The sequence below is a fragment of the Mya arenaria genome, chromosome 8, assembly GCF_026914265.1.
Source record: "Mya arenaria isolate MELC-2E11 chromosome 8, ASM2691426v1".
NCBI lineage: Eukaryota > Metazoa > Mollusca > Bivalvia > Myida > Myidae > Mya > Mya arenaria.
In genome coordinates, this window is record NC_069129.1 from 55,562,682 (window position 1) to 55,574,616 (window position 11,935).

Sequence of the window (11,935 nt, forward strand, 5' to 3'; positions counted from 1 at the left end):
TAGAGTGTTTATACCTAATGCTACGTTTACACTATGTTCCCGGTGGCCACAGCAGCCCTGTTTCAGACCACCGTGGAGAAAACGGGATAAACGTGAGACAGCGCGGGTGAATGAGATATGCAAACGTGACAGACCGTTATTGCTGTGCCAGAATTGTAAACTGTCAAAAAATTTGCCACGGCAGCCACGGTGTGGATGAGAAACGTAGTAGGTCGTAGTAAAACGGGGTAAATGCAGTGACACGATACAGTACCTAATCAGCCGTTACACAACTTATAAATCGTCCGTAGGGGGCGGGAATCATATGTTATCCCCGGCATCTGAAGTTCCTTTCCAGTTTTGTCAGGTTGTGCTTCGTTTTGTCACGGTTTTCAAGGCAAGCTAGGGTGTGCGATAGCCTTTTCGTTACGTTTCATTTGCGGTGCGTTCCAATATGTGACGCTTTGCCGGCCGGTGAGTTAGGGTACGTTGAGTTCTGCTACAGCTTACACGGTGCACGCAGTCTTGAAATGTGGATAAAAAGGCCGCACCAGGCAGGAGAGCTGTTGCTTGGGTTTTTTCTTTATACCGTGGACACAAACGTAATCCAAAGCTCTGCGGTGTTTGCGTTCGATGCATAGGAGGCCTTGACAAAACGTGGAAAATGCTTCAGACCTGGATGAAAACGTGAACAACGTGAGGGATCCCATCAGAACGCATCGGACCGGGACGCAACGTACATGCATCCCTGGTAGAACGCGCCCAGACCTTAGTGCGCCTTGGACGAACCACTTTTTCGCCCCTACGGCTTGTCACGGTTACCTTGGAAACTTAGCACAACCTAACAAAACTTGTTTATGGAGACAAAAATGGCCAAAATCCCACGACGCAATACGTTTCGGGCAAACGTGGCTGCCGTGGCCACCGGGAACATAGTGTAAACGTAGCATTAGATAGAAAGAAACTTTATATTTGTAATTTTAAGTTGTAGTTAGTTGAAACTTTTTTCAAATGTATTTACAGTAAATTCTAAACCAGATATATATATAACAACACAATATTATTAAATCAATCTTAAGCATGGTGTTATGCTAGATTGTTAAAGGGATAACCCTGAAGAAATCAATTTGTCTGGCTTGCATGTTTACTCACACACCCCAGGCCAGGAATCAAACCCTTGTGGCCTAGGAGGGAAGAGAGTGTTCTTACCACAGGCTAACTGGACTTAATAAACCTATTATTGTTGACCTGGCGCTAATTTCTCGAAACTTCTTAAGTCCCTTATAACAGGATTAAGCTAAACTCACTATTTTTGTTGTTCTATAATATGCGTTATATTTACTTCTTTAAGAGCTTTTATAAATTATATAAGAAAAATCTGTATACTTATTAAAAGAAACCATTTTTCATTTATCAAAATCCCTTATTAGTATGTATTTTGGCTAATTAAAATAAGAGACTTAAGCCTGTAAAGCTAATTTGAGAAACAGATGAAATATTAACTCTGACTTATAAATTCTACCTTATATTCAGTGGAATTGCTAAGAAATCAAATCAGACTGCCCATAAAGGTTGGACTGTGTAAGTGCAGACAACTGTAGAATTATGTATGTTAATTTTCCCCCAAAATGTCATATATTTTTATACACTGTAGATAATTCATAACACCTTGGGAATGTTGTTTTCTATAATGGTTCTAGATTCACATAAATGCTGATTAGTAAAATGCCAATTTACAAAGAATGCCGATGAGGGGCCTTTTGCTGGGCTCTCAGTAATTTTTTAAGTAGGAGGGTGAGCATTGAAAGTAGAAAGGTGGTCTGGGGGGCTTCCCCCAGCGGGGTTTTAGGGGCAGAGCCCCTATCTAGCCAGGGGTCTTTCAGAAGAATATCAACACAATTGAAAATAATTGTATCTGAAATATGTGTAGTTCTTTCAATCACATTTGAAAGCCATAATTACGCCGTTGTTGAAATATTCATATTACCTACAGTTAAACCTGGTTGAATGGTCAACTGCTTTAAATGGCCACCTGCCTTATCGGGCCTCTCCAAATTCCCCCATACGTATTTACTATATAAAGACCATACATTAAGCGGCCAACTGTCGTAACACAACCGCGGCCACTAATATTTGTCACCGTGAAGCCATATAAACACTATTTAGCGGCCACTAATCCCTTGTCACAGACACATTTTTTGCAAGTAATTATTGCCAATACAGAGCTTTAATTGATACTGAAGTTGACGGAAAAGAACGACAGCCTCGGATACTTGCCTCGTCAAATGAAAATGCCTTTAACTTGCATGATTACCATGCGTGTTTCCTTATCGAGAAATAATGTTTATAGCAGCTCGGCAAATGTTTCGATCAGAATTGACACACTTAATAAACATATTATTGTTATGATAATTAAGAATTTACAGTTTGCTTGATGTGTATTCATTTCTTTTTTATAAAGTTTTTTTCCCTGTACTGGTTCATTTTTAACATCCTAATAAATTATGTGATGTAATTTTTTTTTAAATTGAACTCGGAAATCATTGATTTTCATCACATTCAGAGATCAGTATGAAATATTATGTCTTGAATGATTGATTGCAATAGATATTTACATCCCAAGGATTGATAATAACAGGCCACTTTACTTCAAATCGATCAAAGAAAACAAGTTGATAAGAACAAAGAATTGAGAAAATTAAAACAATCATTTTATTTATAATTTATAAGGTTTTGTTTTCTGATTTTACAGAATAGATGTTAATTTTATACTGTACATGTATCTGTAATGCACTAGTCAATTGCAACCTGTATGAATTTTTTCCAACCGTAAAACTTTAAATTTTACGTACGGAATCATGGAAATTACGTCCAGAATTAAAGAAAATAAAGAACGATTTACATATGCTAAACAGACGGAAACTGACTGTAAAAGTGGACGTAATATTTAAATTAACTGGAATTTCAGAACAGGAATTTTTATAAAATTCTGTGCGTAAAAAATTCCGTACGTAAAATTAAGATAGAATTTACTTGTGCGAAACGGTCGGAATCTGACCTTAAAAATGGACGTAATGTTTAAATTAACCGGAATTTTGGAACAGGAATTTTTCAAAAATCTGACCGTAAAATGGCACGTTATATTTAATGTAACTGGAATTTACAACATTTCTAGAACTCAATTCATTGCTTTTCACTACATGCCTGCTTAAACTTTTCCAAATCTTGTTTAAATAAAATAACATAATTTTCTTTCATATTATTTATTATATTATATACTTTATTTACATTTGCATGAGTTTTATTTTGTGATTTTAAAATCAATTAACTGATTATAATGGTATAATCTGCAATATAAATTTAGCATGAAATGAAGAGACACTAAGTGTACAAAGACTTATTTGAAAATAAAAGTTATAGTGTTTTTGGAATCCTCTGTGAGTTTTATGTCCAATGTTATTTTCACTTTTTTAACACAGACTTAACTTGCTGGATTGATGATGCCTTTTTTTCCAATCAGATCCAAATGTATTCTGTCCAGCAACTATGACGTCACACAATCTGCAGTAAAATTTAATATCATGTAAAATTATTTTATCACTAGTATCAAAATGCATTATTTTTAACCCATTTATACATTCTCAAGCACACTTTATCACCCTCACAGCTGAAAGTGACTTGCTCATGATTTTGGACCAGAAATAAGTTTTCCCAGTAATGCATCTGAAAACACTTATTTATCATTATTTTACTCTATCATATCAAAATTGCAGACAAAAATACAGTTAAAGCATAAAAAAGGATTTTGGTTATAGTGAGGTTCGAACCAATGCCAGTTTTGTCAAGAAAATATTAGAAACCAGCAGGCTTGTCCACACAGCCACCAGGACTTATAAATACAGATTGGTGGATATGTTGACAAGGACATGCCCAGCATTCAAACCCTGTTTTATGGCTCTGGGTAATGGCTAGAAACATGCAACAAAACACACAAATGCAAACATTCAATCAACATAGCCTGCATTTTAATTACCCGCTACATAAAAATGTTTCTCATCACAAATGTGTTGTTGTTGTTTTTTACATGAGTAACAATACTGCTTTAAAACTATAAGACTATAAAAACAGCATGATTTCCATATATAGATATATTTCTTTCTGAATTAAAATACAATCCTTCACAAACCTTCTATGAGGGTAAGGTCTGCTAAATATGCTCCAACTGTTACTTTCAGATCTTGTTTTCTCCCTTGCCATTGAATATTAAAGCCATCTACAAGCATTTTAACAAAGAATAACATACATATACAGAAAAACATAATTAAAACTCACAATTTTACTGTCAGACTTGTCACTTACAGTTTCTTAAGTTGATTTATGCATTTCTCTTAAACCGTTAGCCATAAAACATTAATTTTTGAACGGAAATATGAAAATATACGATCTAAGTTTTTTGTCAGCACTCTTATATCATTGGTTTGCAAGTAAGTACGGACAAAAAATAAAAAGTTGAAAAAAGGTATATCTGTGAGAGTGCAGCTAATAAAATCTTTCTTTAAATATACTAAAATACCAGACTGTAGTGATGGGATATCGGTTGGGCCAGAGTTTTTATATCTTTAGATTTACGGGAGCGCCGTACCTAAATATTGCAAAACCCAAATAAAAATAAAATTCATTTTCGTAGTTTTATTTTTATTTTTTCCGACGAACGTTGCTCCAATGTTAAGAAAAAAATAAAATTAGTGTTCTATAACCCATATCTCAGAACCAACTGGTGTACCAATTGTCATTCATTATCGGTCTTTTTACTGCACAAACCACGTAAACCAGTCAGAAATACGCGGGGAAACAGAACAGGTACCCGTTACCATAACAACGTCCTGTCAAAAGTGAAAGTACTTTTTGTCATAGCCCTTATTTCTCACAATTTCTGCAGCTATATAAATGTTTTACTACAAAAACGTTCCGATGTTTATGTTTCATTATTTAAATCAAACCGTGGTGAACTTAGAGCGTGTTTATTGTGATTTTTTTTGTAGATTCAGTATGTTGTTCGCGTTTCGTGGAATAATTGCGAAACTTCAAGTCAAAATAAGGAGACAGAAATTCGTGGGTTGTATTGTCTATTAAAAGTCGTTGGCGCACGTCGTATATTAACAAGGATGAATTGGATTACAGCGCAAAAATGTATAGCTTCTGACAAACACAAACTGCAAAATGATATCTTGTTCATCATAGTCAAAATGGATATTTTTTTCTGAATTTGACTCTGGGGAGCATTGAACACACTGCTTCACGATCACATATTTGAAGAGAAAAACACAAGGTATCGTGATATTCGTAGTTGTTAATTAGTTTAATAATGATTTAGAATTTAAATCGTTATAGAATACTGAAAATGATGTAATAATAACATAGTGTGTGTTTCCGATAAAATAGAAATCAATCTGAACATAAGATATCTGGCAGTCAGTGCAAGAAGTCAAACTTATCCGTTGCTTATTGCCAACGGGCATAGCTTGAATTAGAAGGATATTTTTCAGGACTGATTCTAAAATCAGTTCTTAGACCTGGTTTTTTGAAACATATAACACTTGTAAAATTTATCTTAATGCTCCCGAATTTTCTTTGGTGAAGTACATAAATGTAGATTTTGACTGTCTGTGTATCCGTAAGCCCTGTCAAACTTTGAAGTGAAGAGGAATTTCCATCAGGGCTTCTACTTTTTTTGGTTATATTTTCTATATAAAAACCACATTACGGTAAATTGTCACGGTGCTATTTCGTTAAAGACAGAAAAACACATTTGACCTCCTTATTATACTGTGTTCAATGTTTGATAACTTCACAATGGAAAGGATATGCTTATATTGTGGGCAAAAGGTTAGAATTGGCCATTTAAACTTCTTTATTACACAGACATGTTTAATAAAATCCATGGGTTGATAATATATGGACCTTATATGCATAGATGCATTCAAACAAATATATACAATTAATTTCAATGAGCGCTTGAACTCACAGTGTTGAGGTCAATATTTTCAGTCATTAAAAGGATCTTTTAATTATGCTTTTGAAACTTTATGGTGATCTATCACCCTTTTTTCAGCCTATGAAATAGCTGACACAAGTAAGGTGTGTTTTGTCTTCATGATATAAGAAGATTTAAAAAATAAAAAAAATCGGAGAAAAATCCGTTTTATTTTTATTTATTTCTCCTTTGGGACATTTTATGCATTTTATTTTTATTTTTATTTCCTCCTCCTTACCCAACTTTTTGAAAAATCTCCCGTAAATCTAAAGATAAAAAACTCTGGCCTTGGAGAACTGCAACCGATTATCGGTTGGAATCGGTTAGCAAACCGATGCGATATATCGGAAAAATAATCGGTTAAATGTTATTTATTTTCATAATTTTCTATTCAGATATTAAAAGTGACTGTTTTACTTAAATTCTAATGATCTTTTGAAAAAGTAAAGAACTTAAATTACAATCGGTGTATACATAGCTGGCATTTGTGAGAACTGACTGGCATTATAGTATTATGTCTGCTTTATATACATGCTCTTTTTACACCCTTACATCTCAAGTTTGATACTTTTTATTTATGAAAAAACATCCCGTTTAAAACAAACAACAAATTTAAACACAAAGACAGTTTACAACTTATTTATAATATTTTTTTCTAGATATGTAGTACACACAACAGCATTATTTACATAAAAAACTGTTTTACACTTTAACATGTACATTGAATGTCATTGAAAAAATCTAGTTGCATAAAAAAACTAAGTTCTTTCCACCGATATTACATAATAATGGATATAGAAATGTCACAGCATTTTTGTCCCATGTCGACAGATAGATTCAATCGGACATACCGTTATAAAATAAGAAAATCTATCAAAGTTTTGCTAATTCTTTCGAACTTATTTTTTGACGCTATGGGCGCCGCCATATTGACAGTTGTGCCTAACTGTATGATGTTAAATCAATTTTCATTGGATAACTGCAACGAAATACTAACGCTTCATTGGCTGACCATTTGCCGGCATACTTCGGTTTTAACCGTTAAGCATTAATCATGTCTGATATTTTGGATACTTTAAACTTTCGGACAGGCACGCATTCTTTCTATTAAAGTGGGGACAATATATTAGCAAAACATTAATGATGATTACACAAACAAAGCTCTTGAGTTCCAAAATATAATGCTGAAGCCTGACATTAAAATACTGGACGGGAAATTTCAAAAGATTCAACTAACCAGTGTTTTGGTAAGTCTTTTTACAAAGACGACAAATGGCGATGTTCATATTCAAATTGTCCTTCGTCGGTGGCAAATTAAATATCTCCGATTCTCTATTGCCGTCTGCTAGAGCGGCCATTTTGCGTCTTTCAGAGTTATTTCCCATTCGGAATCTTCGTTCGTACCCGTGAGTATTCGTACCCGCTATCGACTCGGAGAAAACACAATCGATTATCGGAATCGGTTGGGCTTTTCTAGCCGTCAATCGATTATACCCGCTAATCGGCCCATCACTACCAATGAGGGTGAATAAATGTCCTGAAAACAATGGTTCTTTAAAATTAAAGGATACTGCCAGAGTCTATATTGATAGAAAGTTCCTTTTTTTAATGACTTCAAGCCATTTTGGACCAAATTTGAAAAATAAAATCCAGAAGAGTCAAGTTTCTTCAAGAATAAGTAGCCTTAAGAATTTAGCAGAGTGCAGTTGAAAATAAAATGAAGCTTTTCATTCTTCTTGTATGATGAAAAATTATTTGATAATGAAATGTCTGTTGCATATTTTGTAACTACATTTTCAATCCTTGTAAACTACAATAAAATGGCTAGAACCGAATGTTACCATACAGTCCTACAATGAGGCCCATATAGACTCCCTGAGTACATCATCACACAATATTGTACCCCACAAATAATGGCCCTTTTTATTTGCCATAGAAATTCTGGTTAAGGTTTTGCATGTTAGTCAATACAATACCTCAGTGAATACATCATGTATTGCATTGAAACTTTATACACAGGTTCCAAACCATTCAACCTTTTTAATTAATCAAATAAGATACTAAGTATCTTCCATGGCCGTGAGTGTAAGATAGGTTCATTCTGACCTGAGCGTAGGCTGTTTTGTGGAAACAAGGTTTAGTGAGTTTCTGGAAATACACCATACGCAAGGTTGGCATGATCAATAGTTAAGTATGCTCCATGTATCGATGATTTCAAATATCATAACTTTTGTTTTGGTGGTATTTATTTTTAGTCCCCAGTCATTGCAATATCGTTCCAGGTCATTTAACATAGACTGTAATGCTTCTGGTGTTTGAGCAAATAACACCGCATCATCTGCAAAGAGTAACAGAAATACTTCAGCTATATCAGCGTTAATATTATTTATAATGTCGTTCACGAAAAATAAAAACATTAGACTGGAACTTGGATCCCCTTGTTTAACACCGATATTTGATTCAAAATACCGTGATGTGTTCGAATTATACCGTACACAAGATTTGACAACGCTATACATAGCTTGAAGCGCCTTTACCATTTTTGAACTCACATTTTCGTTTAGTAGTTTTTGCCATAGATGTAATCTATCTATTTTATCGAAACATTTTTCATAATCTAAAAACGCACAATACAATTTCTTTTTCGAGCTAAGTGTTTTAGAAATAATTGACTGTAAAATAAAAATACAATCAACTGTAGACTTTTCCTTTTGAAAACCAAACTGATTCGTTATAATTTTTTCATGTTCTTGTGACCATTTTGTGAGCCTATTTAATAGTACCTGTGAATATATTTTTCCTATAATATTTATCAGAGTGATTCCTCTGTAGTTTTTGGGATCCTCTATGTCCCCCCCTTTGAAGATTGGTACAATTATGCCCAGTCCCCATGAGTTTGGATATTCGCCGTTATTAAATAGAGTATTAAACAGTTTGAGTAGAAATCCAGATGTTTGATCGAAAGAATGTTTAAAAATTTCTGCGATTAAGTTATCATTGCCCGAACTTTAATTATTATTTTGAGAAAAAACGGCGTGTTTAAGTTCATCGTAGTTAATATCTATGTCTAATTCGTCGTCATAATTAATAATCGGATTATGTGTATCATTGTCAGCATTAGTATATGATTCAGTACCATACAAGGTCTCAAAATGAGAGTATAAGTCGTCAACACTTAGATTTTCGGCATTACTATTATTGCTTTTGTATTGCTGTTTGATCTTTTTCCAGAATTGTCTTGGTTTTGTTGCTAAATTACGTAGTGTATTCTTTTCTCTAGTTTTAAATTTATTCTTTTCTCTTCGCTTAACTCGGTTATAATTAGTTTTAGTGTTTACAAAATGATGTCTATTTTCGTTTGTTTTATTTTTTAAAAACACATTTCTTGCAATCGTATATTGTTTTCTAGCGCTGTAACATTCTTCGTTAAACCATTTTTTCTTTTTTGCATGATTAGTTATGTTCTTATCAAAATTACGACGAGTTTTACCGAAAATACTCAATGCATTTTCTTGCAAGAGATCAGTAAACTGTATAACAATATTATCTAAATTTTCGTCTGGAGTGTAGTTTTCAATACGCTCTGTAAGAGTTTGCATAGATTCGACATTTTCTCTATTTAAAAGAAGATCGTGGAAAGCATTTATCTTAGACTCATCCCATTTAATAAATCGTTCCGCATTTTTTACATTAGTCGCGGGCTGTTGGTAAATATAACGTTGTAAATGTATTTTAATTCCATTATGATCCGAGAATTCATTCGGTTCTAATACCTTAAAGTCACTTATGTATTCAAAATCATGTTTATCTAATAACAAATAATCCACTGTGCTCGAGCCATTTAGTGAATGAAAGGTAAAGTCGCCGTTATCATTGTGTAACCGACCATTACCAATAAGAAGCGAGGTAGATTTACAAAGCTCGATCAAACGTTGCCCGTGCGAATCGATCACTTGATCCCTATTGACACGTGGTTTAATATCAACAATATTTGACATATAGCTGTCATCGTAATCAATGTATTTGTCAAAATCTAATATGTCGGATAAATCCGCTGTTCTTGAGTTCATATCACCTGAAATAAATATTTTGCCAAGAGATTTAAAACTTTCAATATCAGATTCAATAATATCGAAAAAATCTATATCATTTTGGTTTAAAACAGTGGAACCTTGCGGTAAAATATATGTGTTACAGAAGTATGCATCATGATTAAACTTAAACAATGAACTGCATAATTTAACCCATATTATACCGCACTGATGTTTCTTCACAATGCTTATTTTACTCCTTAAACAGTCTTTATAGTAAATTGAAATACCACCGCTATATCTACCTTTCCTTGTATTAAATGATTTATTACCATATAAATGTTCACTTTGATATCCTTTAATGTTTAAATTAATCTTGTTGTTATTGGATAACCAAGTTTCAGATAGAAAAATTACATCATAGATAATAATATATTAAGAAAGTCTGGGTCTGCTAATTTTCGTGAAAGTCCATTTATATTCCATGACAGGATCTTTAAATCACTCTCCTGACATCCCTAGTTCTGGCCGTGTGCGTTGTAACTTGGAGGATCGCATACTTTCCCGTTGACGTATGTCTTGAAGAGGTTGCCGTTTACGTAAAGTTTATTTCCAGCAAGCCTTACAGTTTTCCCGTTTGATTCTTCGGCTTTGATGATATCAAATAACGCTTTCCTGGCATCCCTGGTCTGTTGCGGTCTCTGAACACCGACCCCCTGCCTGGCCTCTTTGAGTTGTTTTTTTACGCCTTCGTCGTACGATTTTTGTCGTATCTTTTCTCTGTCGGTGTAATAGTGAAACTTACCGACGATCGGTCGGGGTTTTGGTGCTTTATTTGAACCTAATCTATGTATGCGGTCAAATAACAAGTCTTTTGTTTCAATGCCGAGTTTAGAGGCTATAAAATCCTTTACAAGAGTGTCACAGTTTTCCTCGGGACCATGTTCCTGTATTCCGTAGAAAATCAAATTATCCCGCATTGATCTTGATTCTAAGTCTAAGAGCTTGTCATTCATTTGATCTTTTTGGATTTCAAATTCGTGCGATTGATTTTTTAAGTCACCACATGTTTGTTGCAATTTTCTAATTTCAATTTTTGCCTCGTTCACTTCATTTTTCTGTTTTTCAAACTCATTACTGATAAAGCTGCATGGTGTTTCTACTTCCGTAACCTTTGACTCTAGATTGTTGATTTTAATATCCATGTCCGATATTTTGAGATTGATGGTATTAACTGTCTTTTCAATATTCGGAAGTGAAGTTTTAATGGATTTAATATCTTCCATGATCTGTATAGCCCAACTTGGCGGCGTTGACGGCGCCGGGGGTGCTGGCTGAAACATCCCTGGTGACTGCTGCATACCATAGGCGAACGGTTGTTGGAAGTTTCCAATAGGAGAGGTCATGTTTAATTTCATATTTGACGTATAAAGTTCAGGTGTAAATGTACTATTGTTTACCTGAGCTGGTATATAACGCGGTACACTCGATGCGCTCGTGCATGAAAGATGATCAAAATGTCCGCTTTCTTCACACAATGGGGAGGTGGCTTTCCGTTTTGCTTTTCGTTGTTTTTTGCTGCCTTGTTTAGAATTTTGATTTGAATTTTCACCCGACATGAATATAATGCATTCTTAAACATGATAATCCAAAATTTTCCACAATTAAACACAGATAATTCCCTTGTTTTTTAAGTTATTTCGAGCACGGTAAAATCCATGTCTTCACAGTTCAGTCACGTGATACTTAACTTAAGTATGCTCAATGTATTGATGGTCAGCTACCAATAGTTAAGAATGCTCCATGTATCGATGGTCAGTGCATGATCAATAGTTAAGTATGCTCCATTTATCGATAGTCAGTGCATGACCAATAGTTAAGTATGCTCCAT

At 34.2% G+C, this 11,935-nt stretch overlaps 1 protein-coding gene across 1 annotated transcript; it reads right to left on the bottom strand.

Moving 5' to 3' along the window:
• Positions 1-10,562: 10,562 nt before the first annotated feature.
• LOC128244370 (uncharacterized) lies at positions 10,563-11,450 on the bottom strand. The gene has a single exon (XM_052962383.1). The coding sequence runs from the start codon at positions 11,448-11,450 to the stop codon at positions 10,563-10,565; it is 888 nt and encodes a 295-aa protein (XP_052818343.1).
• Between the last annotated feature and the right edge of the window lie 485 nt (positions 11,451-11,935).